The following is a 19,366-nucleotide window of genomic DNA, read 5'->3' as shown; positions in this document are numbered from 1 at the left end:
TAAAGTAATACTTCCTGATATTACTGCATAAACCTTTGCCTCTCTAATATAAAACTATTTTATCTTATGGTAATTTTTCTTCTATTAAATATACTCTCATCCTTTACTTTGTTTATTCCTTTTTTATATTTACAAATTTCTAGAGTTACCCCTCTGTAGACAGCTTTTTATGGTTGTTGCTCCACATTGGTACAGAGCATGGTGCTGGCTGGCTAGCAGAGAGGTCTTGTTGTAAGATTAAAAAGGGAACGTTTCTGCTTGAGGAGAGCTCCCAAAGGCGTGCAGAGTTTTTAGGCCATTTGTGCTCCACTGAGCAAAAAATGTGTAAAGTTACTCCCTTTCAGAAGAAGCAACTCGCTGGTGAGACCAATTAGATGCTGAATCCATGAAAGTCAATAATTTTCTGTTTAAGGGTAGGGTCTCATTGCTGTATTTTACTGCGTATTTGCTGTTGCATATTTTCCTACCAATTGAAGTCCATGGGTAGCAGAATTTAAAGAGAATCTGACAGGCTGTTCATCCACACTAAATTCAATATACTGGGTTATAGTGTGGGTGAGCAGCTTTACCAAAAGTTCTCACTTACATCCAAGCAGCAGTTGCAGAGTTATGATTTTATGGTTTTCTTCCAGCTTCATTGCGTAGCTTTGCACAATGGAGGCTTGCCCAGCTCCCCTGCATCCTCCATATTCTCCGTCCGGCCTGCCCAGTCATGAATATGCTAATGGATTTTGGGGGTGAGCGCTCAGAGAGCAGAGTGCTCACCCCCTGCATCCATCAGCATATTCTTGACAGGGGAGGGCTGGATGGAGAATGTGATTGGCTGAGTGGGCCTATTGCGTTACTGTATGTCCTCTAACCCAATAGCACCGTGCAGCAGGAACTGGAGGTCTGCGATACCAGAAAGAAGGGAAGTGTATTTTTTTTTCAATTTACCACCTTCCTGACCCTAAATATAACAAAAATGTCTTCCCAGATAATCCCTATAAAGAGGAGGTTGGGAAAGGACAGTAGTATACTATTAATGTAAAATGAAATGCTCTTTGCTTTTATTTATGCTAATCATTAAATCTTTCTCTAATAACAATGCACATTTTGCTTTCCACTGTCTATCCAGAAGTAGAATACGGTGATTCTTGTCAAATCATTAGCACCGCAACAAAGACCTGTATTTCTGTGTGTCGCCTAGATGTATTGATTATTCATGTATGTATTACTGACTTTTTCTTTTTCTTTTTTTCAGGTATCATGGTCTGACATTGGAGGCTTAGAAAATGTTAAGCTCAAACTAAAGCAGTCAGTAGAGTGGCCACTTAAGCACCCTGACTCCTTTATACGCATGGGAATCCAGCCACCAAAGGGAGTATTGCTTTATGGTCCCCCAGGCTGCTCCAAAACCATGATAGCAAAGGCTATAGCAAATGAAAGTGGACTAAATTTCTTGACAGTCAAGGTAAGTAATTGTGTGTTGTATTATTACTGTGTTTATTTGAAGAACAAAGCCATTCATGACTTCACACTCAAGATTACCCGACACTGCTGCTATAGTATCCTCACCCTTCTGATGATGGTGAATACAACTCCCAACAGCTTGCATCTGTCCAGGTGGTGCTCAATGCACTATAACACTTATATCCATATTAAAAAAAGGTTCAGTAATAGAAAGAATATGAAGGGCACTCACCATTGGCAGCATAAAATTCTTCTTTATTCACATAAATACATGTATCTGTGCATACAGGACAGACATAGATGAATGACAACAGGGGATGTTCTTCTGGGCCCAGAAGTACATCTCCTGTTGTCGTTCGTCCGTGTCTGTCCTGTATGCACTGATACATGTATTTATGTGAATAAAGAAGAATTTTATTCTGCCAATGGTGAGTGCCCTGCATATTCTTTCTATTACTGAACAAAGCCATTCATGACCTGTCAAATTTTGAGGCAAGACTTGAAAGCTCAATTACCGTATATACTCGAGTATAAGCCGGCCCGAGTGTAAGCCGAGACCCCCTAATTTCAACCCAAAATCCCAGGAAAAGTTATTGACTCGAGTATAAGCCTAGGGTGGGAAATACATCATCCCCCCCTGTCATCATCCAGACCCGTCATTAACATCCTCATCATCATCACCGCCTGTCATCATCCAGGCCCTCATCATTATCACCTGTCATCATCCCACCCCCCCCCCCTTCATCATCCCCTTGTCATCATCCCACACATCCCCCCTTCATCATCCCCTTGTCATCATCCCACACATCCCCTTGTCATCATCCCACACATCCCCCCTTCATCATCCCCTTGTCATCATCCCCCCCCCCTTCATCATCCTCTTGTCATCATCCCACACCCCCCCTTCATCATCCTCTTGTCATCATCCCACACCCCCCCTTCATCATCCTCTTCTCATCATCCGCCCTCAGTGGTCTTCAACCTGCGGACATCCAGAGGTTTCAAAACTACAACTCCCAGCAAGCCCGGGCAGCCATCGGTTGTCCGGGCTTGCTGGGAGTTGTAGTTTTGAAACCTCCGGAGGTCCGCAGGTTGAAGACCACTGCGGCCTTCGACATCATCCAGCCCCCTCTCACCCCCCTTTAGTTCTGTACAGTACTCACCTCCGCTCGGCGCTGGTCCGGTCTTGCAGGGCTGTCCGGAGAGGAGGTGGGATAGTGGTTCCGGGCTGCTATCTTCACTGGGGGCGCCTCTTCTCCGCGCTTCCGGCCCGGAATAGAGGCGTTGCCTTGACAATGACGCAGAAGTACGTTGGCAATGAACGTACCTCTGCGTCGTTGTCAAGGCAACGTGACTATTCTGGGGCCGGGGCCGAAGCGCTTAGAAGAGGCGCCCCCGGTGAAGATAGCAGCCCGGAACCACTATCCCACCGGACCACCTCCTCTCCGGACAGCCCTGCAGGACCGGGCCAGCGCCGAGCGGAGGTGAGTACTGTACAGAACTAAAGGGGGGTGAGAGGGGGCTGGATGATGTCGAAGGCCGCAGTGGTCTTCAACCTGCGGACCTCCGGAGGTTTCAAAACTACAACTCCCAGCAAGCCCGGACAGCCGATGGCTGCCCGGGCTTGCTGGGAGTTGTAGTTTTGAAACCTCTGGAGGTCCGCAGGTTGAAGACCACTGCGGGTGGAGAGTTCACTCGAGTATAAGCCGAGGGGGGTGTTTTCAGCACGAAAAATCGTGCTGAAAAACTCGGCTTATACTAGAGTATATACGGTATGCTAAATGTAGTAATTATCTTGCCTCCCACCATCAGTATCAATGGTTCCAACACCCCTATTATAGAGGAGTTAATGGGTAAGCCAAAATAGGGTTCCAAAGAACAGCAAGAAATCATTAACTATAATTTTTAGGTGGCTTCCATGTCTATGTTGTAGGCTCCATCAGTTGCCTGTTTTTGACAGGACAAAAAGTGCTACATGCAGTGCTACTTTTCTGTGAAAAGCCATGGCAGAATAATGTAGCTTTCTTAATTAATGGGGTTCTTCCATAAAGTTGGATCGAGCACTGTGTTATGGTTTCTGTTAATGACATCTGAAGATAACCTAGGATTAGTTCATATCTGCATCAGAGATTCCGTTGCAGGTTCTGTTAACTTTGGTCATGCCGCACTAATTTTTTCCACAAAAGGATGGACACTTTGGCAGAGCCTGATGGACCCCACTGGAAACTATTAGTTATACTTCAGTAGAGACTGATTGACCCTGCTGGGCACTATGGGTCTTGATATTTCCAATGCTAAACACCACAATACACTTCCAGATTTCATATGGCGGATACCGATGGCCCCCCGACAAACACTTATAATTATGTCAGAAGGGTTCTGCCGAGTTGGCATTTGCAATTGAGCCTCTGAAGCAGATGTTAACAGGATTATTCTAATGGTGGCCATGATAATTGGGGTCCATTAGGCATCAATGATGTTGTTGTGTTATTGAACCTTACTGTTGGAATAATTTACCATGGGGACAGGCAAAATCCTGGAAAGAGTATAAAACTGCATAATAGATAACTTACTCTATTCTTTGAGGTGACTGGGTAAGGATGTAAATTCTGCCTGGATAAAAAATGGAAAAGGGAAATTTAAGATTTTACTAAATTTCTGCAACAAATCAGTTTACCTATTTTTAATTCTTTTTCAGACAAGGTCAATTATTACTAGAAATATTTCAATCATTTACCTATATGAAGTAGAAAACAAATGGGTCCTGGACCAGGTTTCATTGTATAGGTGGCCTTGGTGAAATCAGAGTTCCTTGTAGAAATGTATGATACTATTCATCCACTGGGTACAGAATACATCAATCTGTTATTCTTCGTGTGCATTTACTTGTAATGAATCAGAAAATGGTGTTTCTTCATCTATTGTCCCTGTGCAGATTGGATTAAACATTTGGATGTAATTTTATTTTATATACTAACTGAATACTACAAAGGTTGCCTCCCAGCATGTCCTTGAGAATTAGATGTCGCTCATTGTTTGCTCTTAATAATTTTACACATTTAATGTCTTATCTGACACATCTTTGCTATTGTAGTCTTTCCAACTGTAGCCTTTTTACCTTGATGTTCCAGTAATGCGCTTCCTGTGGTAATTGTTAGGTGTTCTCTGTGAAAGATAAAAGCTCAGATCAAAGGCTCTGTTCTGTATCTGCACCCACATCTGGCCCCGCGTTTATCTCTCTGCAGGTATACTGACCAGGCCAATAATTATAATAGCTTTTTCATTGTCCCCCACCTGGAACTTCCTAAACAGACTCTTTTATCATACTGGTACACACCATACTTGCTTTCAATAGGACCAATTTTTGCTTTTCTGTTTATTGATTTGTACTGGTTAGGGGGAGGTAGCTGATGAGAATTATTGTGCATTAATAATAATAATAATATATTCAGGGGATAACTACAATGAAAATCGTTTTAAAATAATTTAGAAGAATAAAAGATACATATGTCCAACTTTAATGAGTTCACCCATTACTCCATAGACAAGCATTTCCAGTCAGTACCCGCCTCTATAGGCTATGGACACCATGTAGCAACACTTTTCAATCTGTTTTAAATAGGTGTACAAACGGCAAGTCTGTATCTTGCCCCATATGTTTTAGGGAGAGTATAAGACCTTATGTGTTTTCATTGAAGCTTTACAATTTCGTGAAATGAATTTGGTTAGAAATAGCAATGAGGCCCTTAGTATATAGCCCAAATTTAACATTTTGAACTCGGGAGTTGATAAAGATAATAAGTAAAAACACAAGACAGCGGAAACGATAAGAAGCAGACTCATGTCTCATGCCAAATATACAGAACAGCTGAACAAATATTTTCTGACTATGAAACTTTGTTTTGACATTTTTGTAAACTCTGAACGTGTGAGACATTGATATAAAGACAAAACTATGCAAGAACTAAGGGAACGGGAAAGAAATCATGTATTGTCTGATATCTACCTTAAATATGCACTCTCATTAAAACTAATTTTTGCTATTGCACTCCTTATAGTAAAAAAAAAATCTTTCTAATGTACTTTGTTTTAAAAAAAAAGTTTTCTATGTTTTATTTGTGTTTATAAAAGCTGCCACTAGGTGTCTCCCTACTTGTCCAGAGCAGATTTCCCCCCATCTCTTGCACAGACTTTGGATTCCTGCTGGCCTAGCAGAAGTCCAAAATCAGGAAATGCTGAGAAGGGCGTGTGCAGCCTTAGCCAATCATAGCTCATCTTACTAAACTGCTTTGAGCAGTGTATAGCAGAGTGAGGGAGGAAGTTCTCTCCTGTATGGCTTCAGAATATGTCACACCTGCTGGATAACGCCCCTTCCCAGTCTGTGAATCTGACTGAGCAGAAAATAAAGAGCAATATCAAGGTGGAAAACTATAAAGTAATAAAAATAAACTCAAGGTGGTTTATCATGATAGGGACAGTAAACTGGGAGGATTACAACATTAACAAGATCATGGCTGGTATTCTTTAAATTCAAGCAACTTTCAACCTATGACCTTTACCTGCTTATCTCTCGCAAGATATCGATTTTCTGACAATGACCAGGGTTATGTGTACTGGCTTGAACATTGTAGCTATACATCTTATGCCTTCCCGGGATCTCAAAATGTTTCCATAAATTTAAAGAGGGTATTCCAAGCACATACAATTTTTTTTTTTTTTAATCAACTGGTGCCAGAAAGTTAAATAGATTTGTAAATGACTTCTATTAAAAAATCTCAATCCTTCCAGTACTTATTAGCTGCTGAATACTACAGAGGAAATTATTTTCTTTTTGGAACACAGAGGTCTTTGCTGAATCACGAGCACAGTTTTAAGAACTGTCCAGAGTAGGAGAAAATCCCCATAGAAAGCATATGCTGCTCTGGACAGTTCCTAAAATGGACAGAGATGTCAGCACAGAGCACTGTGCTCGTGATGTCAGCAGAGAGCACTGTGTTCCAAAAAGATAAGAATTTCCTCTTTAGTATTCAGCAGCTAATAAATACTGGAAGGATTAAGATTTTTTTAATAGAATTAATTTACAAATCTGTTCAACTTTCTGGCACCAGTTGATTTAAAGAAAAAAAGTTTTCCACCCGAATACCCCTTTAAATGTTTCACAAACCATTAATCTATTCATGTGGCCAAAAGTTAAAAGGCTCCAATTCTTTGGAGGAACTCTTCCCCACCCTGAAATTTTTGCATATTTACAAAGACTTTGCATATTTACAATAAATATGTACTGTGTGTTGTGCCGTCCCCTACCCTTTCTCCTCTCACCTGCCAGCCTGAGGATTTCATAATCACTGGGGCAGGCTTGCAGTAGCATCCCAGGTTCTAACCAGCCTATTATCCCTAAGGCTCCTTTCACACTATATGTTGATTCGTTTTAAAGACCCATTACAATGTCTGGTTAAGAAAACCCTTAAAAACTGCCGTTAAACGGCCCTTACAAAATCCCATTCAAGTCTATGGGATTTTTTGATTATCTGTTATCACCCATTATAGCCTGTTATGAATAACAGAAGTTATTTGTGATGGGAGAAAAAAACGTTACATGCACAAATTTTTCATTCATAACGGGCTATAGTGGGTGATAACTGATAATCAAAAAAATCAAGACGATCAACTGGTGCCAGAAAGTTCTACAAATTTCTAAATTACTTTTATGTAAAAATCTTAAACCTTCATCTGCTGTACGCTCCAAAGAAAGTTGTGTAATACTTTCCAGTTTGTGAACTACTTCTATTTAAAAATAATTTGCCTTCCAGTGCTTTTCAGAAAAAGTTGTGTAGTTCTTTCCAGTCTGACCAAAGTGGTCTCTACTGCCACCTCTGGAGCATACAGCAGCAGATAAGTACTGGAAGGCTTAAGATTGTAAATAGAATTAATTTACAAAAATAGCTTTCTAGCACCAGAAAAAAAAATCCCTCTGGAATACCCCTTTAAAGGGGCACTCTGCTGGAAAGTTAATCAACTGGTGCCAGAAAGTTAACCAGATTTGTAAATTACTTCTATTTAAAAATCTTAACCCTTCCAGAACTTATCAGCTGTTGTATGCGCCACAGGAAGTTCTTTTATTTTTTAATACCCTTTCTGTCTGACCAAAGTGCTCTCTGCTGACACCTCTGGCCATTTCAGGCACTGTCCAGAGTAGGAGCAAATCCCCATAGCAAACCTCTCCTGCTCTGGACAGTTTCTAAAATGGACAGAGGTTTTAGCAGAGAGCACTGTGGTCAGACAGAAAGGAAATTCAAAAAGAAAATAACTTTCTCTGTAGTATACAGCAGCTGATAAGTACTGGAAGGATTAAGTTTTTTATTTAGAAGTAATTTACAAATCTGTTTTAACTTTCTGGCATCAGTTGATTTAAAAAAATGTTTTCCAGAGGAGTACCCCTTTAAGTTACATAGAATATCTAGTGAATACATTAGCAAACCAAATATTGGTTGCTGCAAGAGCCATCTTATAAAAAATAAATAAATAAACCTAAAAGCTGCATTCCCCTCTTGAAATAAAGATACTTTTGCAAATTGTATAATGGTTTTAGGGAACACCTACATATTTAAATCCCTAACCTTTTTAGAAACTTACCTGCAGAGTGTTCAGGTAAATGTAGTAAATGAAGATTATACCAAAGTGGTGTTTCAGGGCAAATTACGGTATTTTGTAATAAAAAGACAAATAGAATTTCTCATCTTAATATAGACAATATTGGGAGAGATAAAAAAAAGAGACAGGGGGCGCTCCATTGTAGTGTATATCAACTTGGTGTGAGCCCTCCCCCACACCTAAGTGATATACTCACCTTGTGGGATTATGTCATTATGGACTGCGGTTACTGCGAGTCGAGGTACACAGAGATAAGTAAAAAAATGTAGTCGAGGTGGGTTAGAGTAGAGCGTAGCTGCCGCACTCGGACCAGTTCTGGGCTCTGTGAGAAGGCCAGTATAGAAATGTGTGTACCAGAGAAAAAGGCGGTCTTAGAGGCACTGCTCAAATGATGGTCACAGACATGCAGACTCGGACCAGCACAGGGCATAATAAATAATTTTATTTTTGACAATGCTGTGGAGGAGAAAGCATGTATGAGCCGATATAGTGGAAGAACAGAGGTTTGCAGAATATCGGGGTGAGTGTAAATACCTGGTGGGGATCCTGTGTTAGATGCGGTGCTGGCATGGTTTGGCAGTGTGTCAGGAGCGCGCGTATAAGACAGACAAGCTGCTGATACTTTACTTCCGGCTAGCGTAGCGTTGCTAGGGGGATGACCGACGCTACATTGTCAGTGACATACAGAATTTGTATGTGGTGCCCTCATGTGATGCGTGTGTATGGAATAAATAGGAGATTGAATGGGGAATGTGATAAAAACTGATATTGCTGTAATAGATTGTGACTCGGAGTTTATGTATGGAATGGTATTGTGCGAGATGAAACATGAGATGGAGTGTATGAAATGTTTTGAGGATAGGTATGTATTGGGTGGAAAAACTACTGGATATGAAGAAGGATGAATTGTGGGCTGAAGGTGCTGCGAGCTAGTGAGGAGTTATGGCTAAAATGACAGTGGTTATCAAAACTGCAGGTATAGTAGTGAGGTGGATGAGTCAGGGATGGGTGTTGGGTATAATGGGGGGCCAAATACGGAACAGTTAGGGGGAGGGTAAAACAATGGGGAGTATGACCCGAGTGTGTGGCCAACAAGGGGTAACAGAGGGATGAGAGTGAGAAAAAACAAGATGGGGAGGGGGGTTTGGGAAAAATTAATATGTATAGCAAAGTGTCGCTGGTCAAGTGGTAAGGTTACCAGGGAAAAATGTATTTATTGCTGTGGGATAGGTGAAGGATGTTAGTGGGCATGGGTTAATGGGAATACTGAAATATCAAAGTTCAATACATGCATTAAGGCCATCAGGGTGTAAACACCGCATTTTGAAAATCCAGTAGGCTTCTCTTCTGTTTAAAGTCAGTATTCTATTGTCTGTTGCACCCAGAAACTGTTCAATTGGTGTGATCCTGATGGAGGTAAAGTCCCTGTGCTTTTCCGTCAGGTGTCGTGATACACTCTGTTTAAGATGACCTCTTGAGCTGTTGTGTCGATGGCCGTTCAGGTGTTTTCGGAGCGTTTGGGTCGTTCTTCCAATGTATTGAGCCCCACATGCACACTCGATTAGATAGATGACGAAGGTGGAACTGCAAGTCAACCGGGTTTTGATCGGAAAGGTGATGGATGTCGTTTAGGGGGTGAAGGAGTTGACGTTATGTGTAATACTTGTGCAACAAAAACACAATTTCTGACCGCATTGGTAGGAGCCTGCTGGCATGGTGGCATGGGGGCTAGTGTTTGTTGCAGGTGTTCTTTTTTTTAGCAGCTTTTTTTCTTCCTTAACCCTTTAACCCCTTAAGGACTCAGGGTTTTTCCGTTTTTGCACTTTCGTTTTTTCCTCCTTACCTTTTAAAAATCATAACCCTTTCAATTTTCCACCTAAAAATCCATATTATGGCTTATTTTTTGCGTCGCCAATTCTACTTTGCAGTGACATTAGTCATTTTACCCAAAAATGCACGGCGAAACGGAAAAAAAAATCATTGTGCGACAAAATCGAAAAAAAAAAACGCCATTTTGTAACTTTTGGGGGCTTTCGTTTCTACGCAGTGCATATTTCGGTAAAAATTACACCTTATCATTATTCTGTAGGTCCATACGGTTAAAATGATACCCTACTTATATAGGTTTGATTTTGTCGCACTTCTGGAAAAAATCATAACTACATGCAGGAAAATTTATACGTTTAAAAATGTCATCTTCTGACCCCTATAACTTTTTTATTTTTCCACGTATGGGGTGGTATGAGGACTAATTTTTTGCGCCGTGATCTGAAGTTTTTGTCGCTATGATTTTTGTTTTGATAGGACTTTTTGATCACTTTTTACTCATTTTTTAATGATATAAAAAGTGACCAAAATACGCTTTTTTGGACTTTGGAATTTTTTTGCGCGTACGCCATTGACCGTACGGCTTAATTAATGATATATTTTTATAGTTCGGACATTTACGCACGCGGCGATACCACATATGTTTATTTTTTATTTTTTTTACACTGTTTTATTTTTTTTATGGGAAAAGGGGGGTGATTCAAACTTTTATTAGGGAAGGGGTTAAATGACCTTTATTAACACTTTTTTTTAACATTTTTTTTTGCAGTGTTATAGGTCCCATAGGGACCTATAACACTGCACACACTGATCTCTAATGCTGATCACTGGCGTGCATTAACACGCCTGTGATCAGCATTATCGGCGCTTGACTGCTCCTGCCTGGATCTCAGGCACGGAGCAGTCATTCGTCGATCGGACACCGGGGAGGCAGGTAAGAGCCCTCCCGGTGTCCGGTCAGCTGTTCGGGACGCCGCGATTTCACCGCGGCGGTCCCGAACAGCCCGACTGAGCAGCCGGGTCACTTTCACTTTCACTTTAGAAGCGGCGGTCAGCTTTGACCGCCGCTTCTAAAGGGTTAATACCGCACATCGCCGCGATCGGCGATGTGTGGTATTAGCCGCGGGTCCCGGCCGTTGATTAGCGCCGGGACCGACGCGATATGATGCGGGATCGCGGCGCGATCCCGCTTCATATCGCGGGAGCCGGCGCAGGACGTAAATATACGTCCTGCGTCGTTAAGGGGTTAAGGACACAGGATTTTTCAATTTTTGCACTTTCGTTTTTTTCTCATCACCTTCTAAAAAACACTTTCAATTTTGCATATACAGACCCATATGAGGGCTTTTTTTTTTTTGCGCCACCAATTGTACTTTATAATGATATCAATCATTTCACCACAAAATTTACGGCAAAACCAGAAAAATAAATATTTATGGGGCAAAATTGGAAAATAAAGCCATTTTGTAACTTTTGGGGGCTTCTGATTCTATGCAGTGTACTTTTAAGTAAAAATGACACCAGATCTGTGTTCTGTAGGTCCAAATGGTTACAAACATACCTAATTTATATAGGTTTTATTTTATTTTACTACTTGCACCAAACTACATGCACCAATATTAGTATGTGTAAAATTGTCATCTTCTGACCCCTATAACTTTTTTATTTTACGTTATACTGGGCTATATGAGGGCAAATTTTTTGCGCCATGATGTGAAGTTTTTTATCAATACCATTTGTTTTGATGGGACTTTTTGATTGCTTATTATAAATTTTTTGGGGTGTACAAAGTGACCAAAAATACGCAGTTTTGGACTGTGGAATTTTTTTAATCCATACTCCATTGACCGTGCGGTTTGATTAATATTATATTTTTATATTTCGGACATTTACTCATGCGGCGATACCACATGTTTATTTTTATTATGTTTACATATTTTTTATATGGAATTTGGGAAAAGGGGGGTGATTCACACTTTTTATATGGAAGGGGTTAATGTGTTTGTTTTTAAACTTCTTATTAATCTTTTTTTTTTTTTTTTGCACTTTTAGTCCCATTCGAACCACATTGATCTGTGTGCTCTGCGGCTACCTCACCAGTGGATCACCCCCATGCGCGATCGCGCTGCGGTGGGGCGATCCCTTGGACCACCAGGGAGGGTTTAAATGTCCCTTTAGACGCCGCTGTCAACTTTCACAGCGGCTATCTAAAGGGTTAATAGCCCCCCGCAGCGATCGATGCATGTCAGCTATTAACGCCGGCCCTCAGCTACAAGAATCAGCTGGGGGCCGGCCGGTATGCTCGAGGAGCCAGCGTCATACACCGCTTGCCGTCTCAGGATGAGCCGGCTCATCCTTAGTCAGCAACCGGTTAAACGACTGGGTGCCAAGATGTTTCTCAATGTTTTGGCCTTGCGGAAGGTGAATCCAGGCGTGGGTGGGATCACTTTTTTTCAGAATCGGATCCTGATTTAGAATACGCCAGTTCTTTTTGAAGATGTCACGGATTTTGTTATGTGACTGATTGTGTGTGGTGATAAAGTTTGTACCAAATTCAGTGGTCTTATTGGTCATTTTTTGCCTGTATTAGAAGTAGAACTGGTCATCTGGTCGGGGGTGGTGGTGGTGCTGGGGGTTGGCGGTAGTAATAAAATTTGTCTGCTGGAAAGATTGCGGGAGAAAGAGTCTTTTAGAATGCTGGTTGGGTATTGTTTCTGTTTGAACCAGTTTTGTAGTACTCTGGATTGAATTTTAGAGTCTCCCACTTGCATAATGAATTATTAAAGGGTACCTCTCATCAAAAAAACTTTTGATATATTATAGATTAATGTATGCAGAATAACTTTACAATTGCATGTTATTAAAAAATATGCTTCTTTCTATTAAATTTTCCACTTTGAAGAAATGACCACTAGGGGTCTCCCTACCAGTCCTGGCAGCAAGCATTTCAGACTCATGCTGGAGTCCTAAACACTACGAGCTGCCAGTCTGCTTTGTTCACAAAGGAGAACACTCAGAGCTGCCAGCCTGCTTTGTTCACAGCCTGTTTGGCTGTGAACAAAGCAGGCTGGCAGCTCTGAGTGTTTAGGACTCCAGCATGAGTCAGAAATGCTTGCTGACAGGACTGATCGGGAAAAATACAATAGAAAGAAGCATATTTTTCATTAACATGCTATTGGAAAGTTATTCAACATTCATTAATCTAAAATATATCAAAAGTTTATTTGATGAGAGGTACCCTTTAAAACAAATAGAAACACTCAGCTGAACGCTGTGCTGTTCATTTCTGCTTAGCTCTCTTTGGAAGCCAAGTGTACCATATGTAGATTATAAATGGTCTCCTAGACTTTCTATAAATTTGTATACTGCTTGCAACACTTTTCCAGAATAGCTGAGTGGAAACAAATGGGTGCATAACTCCCATGCATAAATGTGTGCTTATAAGTTAATTTTGTATCTCTAACCAACTGTTGCTTATATGGTATAGCTACAAAAAACAATGACAGTACTTGTTTTGTAAGTATTTGTTTGCAACAATAGTTCAACTTTGTTTTATGGTCCACCCTATGCCTACCAATTAATATACAGTACAAAGGTTTACTGGTCAATGATATGATGGAGGCCAAGAATGTCGGAGCACGATGGGATAGTGTTCAGAGGTAGATGACATTTGAATGTCACTTTGGTAGGTTTTGTAACTTGTTTGGTTTATGTAAACCTCATATGTTTTTAATGTCTGAGAGGTCATTGTTCTATAATTGAATACATTTAGGGGATTCTAAAACATGACTTCCTGGCCAATGTTCATTTTGCATTCTGCTATGTCTTAACCACAAAAAATAATGTGGAAGTTTTGTTTGGCTTTGGACAACTTCTCATGACTCATTTTCTAATGTTATCCAAAATGCGTGCTTGTGTTTCTCATGCCACACTTAGGTCAATTATATGTGTCTGACATATGCAGCTTTTGAAGTTTTTAACTCACTGGATGAGAAGAGTATAATTTAACTTTTAATAAACTCATCCTAAAACCTAAACTTATTTTTCATTTGGAAGTAATTCACAATGATGGTATTCATCAAATAAATGACTCAGAAATTCCAAGACAATACATTGGTATTTTTTTTAAACTTGTACCGCTATACAGTTCTGCCCATCCTGAACTCTTTCCTTAGCTTTCAGGTATCCCTATAACTGCTTACAGTATATCGTGATAAAAAGGACAGCATTTGTGCAGCATATATCTTTATTAAAGAGGATGTGTTGCTCTCCTAACCTACCTGTTGTAGTAAATACTTGTCTTCCCAATAAAATAACAATTCTAGAACATCTACCCTTATAGCTCTATGTTTTGCTCTTCCTCTTTTAGTCTTACTAAAAAATGTTGGTCTACATAGCCAACTGATTGGATAGTGCAACTGATTGGATAGTGCAGAAGCACCCCCCCAGCTGGTACTACCAGTTGGCTATCTAGTCATACATTTGTTGTAAGAAAAGCACAGCAATGACACCACACAAAACTGTTAGAAAATATGCTCTCAAACATGCAGATCAGAAGAGGCCACATGCCCCTTTCGGCCCTTTCCTTCCTGTGCATTGATTCCTAAGATCCATAAGGGAAGATCCAGGACCAAAAGCTTGGGATAATGTTTCCAGGCATAGATGTGGTCTCAGCTCAGCAGTGGCTTTGGGCCTTCTGTAAAGCTATAAATCCCCTTTTTGAAGGTTCCATGGTCCAGGTCTAAGTTAAGTTTCTTATTGTATGCAGTTTTGGCATTGGACATGAGTCCACATGGGCACTTTGAATGATATGTGGCTATGCAGCACCATTAGCAGCAAACTTCATTGCGCTATGTTTTCTGATTCTATACCCTTCCATTATACCTTCCATTATACCCATATTTACTTTATCGCTTTTTGTGCTGCAGTAACTCTTATGTGGGATCAGACTAGAAAGATTAGCCTTCACTCCCCATACATATTAGAAAGCTTTTGGCACTTATGTCCTTTCTTAACGGGAAACTGACAGAAACATCACCTGAATCAACCAGAGTTTAACCTGAAATCTGTATTATTCCTTATAAGCAAATTTCATTTTTGAGCAATGGAAGACTTCTCCAGCTTTTTGGGCAATGCTTTTCCCACCCACACTGGCCTTATATCACCTCCCACTAGACACATTAACTCAGAGTAAAGCTGGGATGCAGCTTCTCCAGGCATACATTCTGTAGTGTTATAGCTGATCGGCATAGTTTTGTGGCGAAAAGATTCAGTATGACTTTAAATGTATTGATTTTAAACCCTCCTAACTCAGAGAGTCCTACTCAGTGACTGACAGCCTTCCGTGAATCAAAGCTCATAAAGAGATATAGCATACAGAAAACATCCACAGGACTCCTAAACTGATGAGTAGGAATTTAAGTGAATAATATAAAAGCTGTATAGAATCTTTCCTTACTAATCCATACGGTAATCTGCTGAGCTTCTCCTTTTCTATAACTTGGTGCTTGCAAGTAGGTCAACATGCTCAACATAACAGGTTTCTGTTAAAGGATAGCTCCAGTTGTTAGTGGCCTTGTATCCCACCAGAAGTTTAAAGACAATAGGATATATATAGGTCAAGAAAAATAGAAAGAGTTCTGACCATCGTGTTCTTGTTGAGAATTTCCAACCACATACTGTATTCCCATGGTTTTGGGTAAATATGTTAATAAATAGGTGGGGTGGCACTGAAATTATAAGGCCACATCTCTATTATTTTTATTTTTATCTCTATTTATTTTTTTCATTATTGTGTAGGGTTTATCAGGTCTTCAGGCTTATTTTGTCTCACTGTGCCACAATTTCAGGTGCATAACATGACAAAGGCAGGTATGGTTCAAAATAGTAAATCAGGTCCAATGGTCTAATGATATTTTTTTTAGGACTTGCTTTAAACATTTACACTCATTCTCTTAGATTTCTTTTAATGTATCCTCCTTTGTCAACCATTTTGACATGTGTTTGATCATCACCTTAAGATACCCCCTCTTGTATTTAACTCTAGTAACAGTTTTTCGTCCTCTCCATCTTTAGGGTCCGGAACTGATGAATAAATATGTTGGTGAATCAGAAAGGGCAGTTCGTGAGGTAAGTCTAACCTTAAATTCACTAAGGGGGTTTTTCTGACCGGGCAGCAGGAGAGAACAGGTCATAAAAAAACCATACTCCTCCACTTGCACCTAGTCCTGCACCACCTGCGCTGCAAACTGTAATTAGGACTATTTTCTTTCTTTAACTCTTGGCATGCCTCCTAATCAAATTGCCAGCTCTTGCATATTAGAGACTCAATAGTTGGTCCTTATAATTTAGCAGCTTCTTTGATATAATGGTCTAGCATGTGACATCACAATACATGGTCAGAAGCCTTACTGAACAAGTCAAGTCAAGTAAATTACAACAGTAGGCTCATTCAGTGGCATCCTAAAGCTGGCCATACACATTATGTCAGATTAGAGTAAAGATGCCAAATTTGGCAAAATCTACTGACAATCTAATGTGTTTTAAATATGAAAACATAATGGAGGTCATCTATTAATGTGATCCCTACTGTTTTTTTTCTCGATTTTTTTTGTCCAAATTGAGTCACACACTACGTTTGTCAGTTTGTCAGTATTTGTCTAAAAATGTAAAAACTCTATAGGTATTTTACCAAATTTTTTTTTGTCCCATAGATATTCAGGAAGGCAAGAGCAGTTTCTCCAGCTATTCTCTTCTTTGATGAACTAGATGCTTTAGCTGTTGAAAGGGGAAGGTAGGACTCTGACATTTGTACTTCATGATTCTGTACTTTTGTTCTGGTACTTTTGTTCTTATCCCCTATGTACAGCATAGGGGGTAAGTATCTGATTGCGGGGAATCCAATCACTGGGACCCCTGCAATGTCCTGCCTTGCGCCCTGGTGTTATGAAAATTTGTGTTCAGAACACCGGCTATCCTTGTGCCCCAAGTGGCGGTGGTTAACACGCCCCCTCCATGCACTGTCTATGGGAGAACTGGAGATACACCAGCAATGTACTCGTGCATCTCCAACTCTCCCGTAAAATTTGCCTTCTGGGTGACCACATCAGGGAGGTACAGAGGAGTTTCAAAAGTTCTTAAAAGTTAATATTTACAGAAAATACAGTGAAAAGTGTTCCATGTAAAGTCCCCTCCATCTGGAAAAACCAAAGTTTAAATGGCCACTCTTGATTCAATGAAAGCTCAGGATAATTGTACGGCTCATCCTCTGACCTTTTAAAATACTTCTCAGCAAAGAAATACCATAAACCAAAAAAAAGAAGTGCCATTAAAACATACCTTTATTGGGTTTGATTAAAATACAACGTGTTACTTAAACAAAATATACAATACTGTACACAGGCCGCCACCATACTTGTAGTCCGCCGGATGACGTAAGATCTCTCACAAAAATAAATGTAATCTCTCGTGAGGGGCTGGGGGCCTGGAGCCAGAAGCAGGAGCCCCTCGTGTAAGTTAAAAAACTATAAGAGTAGTGGTATTTCATCGGCGGCAACCCCTTAGGCCAGGTCGCTGTCAGGCGTCGGGGCGTGGGGGGGATCCTCCCACTTATATCTTACACCTCTCATGTCTCTTTGAGGGGCTCTCACTTCTGGCTCCAAGCCCCCAGCCCCTCGTGAGAGATTACATTTATTTTTGTGAGAGATCTTACGTTGTAATGCAAAAATAAAATTGGCCTGGTCCTTAAAGGGGTACTCCACTGCCCTAGCATTCAGAACATTTTGTTCCGAAAGATGGGGGTGGGCTGTGGGGTCAGTTGCCATACCCCCTCCCATAGACTTGCATCAAGGGGGCGTGGCGTGATGTCATGAGGGATGTGACCATGACATCATGACCCCGGCAGCCCCTACCCGGCTTCTCCCTGTCTGTCTCCAGGTTTGGTGTGGTTCTGCAGCTCAGTTCCATTGAAGTTAATGGAGCCAAGTTGTAATACCACACCCAAAGTGGGGACAGACAGGGAGCGGTCTTGGAAAGAAAAAAGGGCTGTTAAAGTCCTTTTAAGTCCAAATGGGGCTTGGTCTTTAATTGTTGTTGTCAGATTGAAAACTACAAGATTTCAGAATTATTTGATAATATAGCTAAAAAGAGTGTTGGAAAAATAATCAACAAACATTCTTAAAACACATGAAAAAACATAATGCTTGAATTAACCCCATAAGGAGCAAGCCCATTTTGGCCTTAAAGGGGCTCTCCGGTGGAAAACTCATTTTTTTTTTTTTTTATCAACTGGTGCCAGAAAGTTAAACAGATTTGTAAATTTCTTCTATTAAAAAAATCTTAATCCTTCCAGTACTTATTAGCTGCTGAATACTACAGAGGATTTTCTTTTCTTTTTGGAACACAGCTCTCTGCTGATGTCATGATCACAGTGCTCTCTGCTGACACCTCTGTCCATTTTAAGAACTGTCCAAAATAGGAGAAAATCCCCATAGAAAACATATGCTGCTCTGGACAGTTCCTAAAATGGACAGAGATGTCAGCAGAGAGCACTGTGGTCATGATGTCAGCAGAGACCTCTGTGTTCCAAAAAGAAAAGAATTTCCTCTGCAGTATTCATCAGCGGATAAGTACTGGAAAGATTAAGATTTTTTTAATAGAAGTAATTTACAAATATGTTTAAAATCTTTCTGGCACCAGTTGATTTAAATAAAAAAAAGTTTTCCACCGGAGTACCCCTTTATGGACCAGGCCAATTTTTGTTTTTGCACTATAGTTTTTGCTTATTCTTTGTGTCACCAATTATACTTTGTAATGACATCAATTATTTCACAAAAAAATCTCTGGTGAAACCAAACAAAAATATTTGTGAAGTGATATAAAAAAAAAAATTCCATTTTGTAAATTTTTGGGGCTTCATTTCTATGCAGTGCACTTTTTGGTAAAAATGACACCTTCTCCTTATTCTGTAGGTCCATACAGTTTCAAGGATATCCAATTTATGTAGGTTTTATTTAATTTTACTACTTTAAAAAAATTAGAACTACATGCACCAAAATTAATATGCTTAAAAATGTCCTCTTCTGACCCCTATAACTTTCTTATTTTTCTGCATACCGGGCTATGTGAGGGCTCATTTTTTGCGCCATCATCTGTAGTTGTTATCAGTACCATTTTTGTTTTGATTGGACTTTTTGATCGCTTTTTGTTAATTTATTATGGTATATAAATTGACAAAAAATGGGCAATTTTGAGCTTTGGTATTTTTTTTTACTTGCATGCCATCGACCGTGTGGTTTAAACTAACCTTATATTTTAATATTTGGAATATTTACGCATGCAGTGGTAGCACATATGATTATTTTTATTTTTGATTACATTACTTTACTTAAAAAATTAGAAAAGGGAGGTGATTCAAACTTTTATTAGGGAAGGATTT

At 40.1% G+C, this 19,366-nt stretch overlaps 1 protein-coding gene across 5 annotated transcripts in view; it reads left to right on the top strand.

Moving 5' to 3' along the window:
- The window catches only part of AFG2A (AFG2 AAA ATPase homolog A), a 436,735-nt gene that overhangs the window by 108,332 nt on the left and 309,037 nt on the right, over positions 1-19,366 (top strand). For all 5 annotated transcript variants that reach the window (XM_056563833.1, XM_056563838.1, XM_056563848.1 and 2 more), the window contains 3 exons: positions 1,244-1,453; positions 16,006-16,059; positions 16,644-16,723. In XM_056563833.1, coding sequence (XP_056419808.1) covers positions 1,244-1,453; positions 16,006-16,059; positions 16,644-16,723 — 344 coding nt within the window. The remainder of the gene's footprint in view (positions 1-1,243; positions 1,454-16,005; positions 16,060-16,643; positions 16,724-19,366) is intronic.

The sequence above is a fragment of the Hyla sarda genome, chromosome 1 (genome assembly GCF_029499605.1).
Source record: "Hyla sarda isolate aHylSar1 chromosome 1, aHylSar1.hap1, whole genome shotgun sequence".
NCBI lineage: Eukaryota > Metazoa > Chordata > Amphibia > Anura > Hylidae > Hyla > Hyla sarda.
This window is presented reverse-complemented; position numbering and strand designations above follow the sequence as displayed.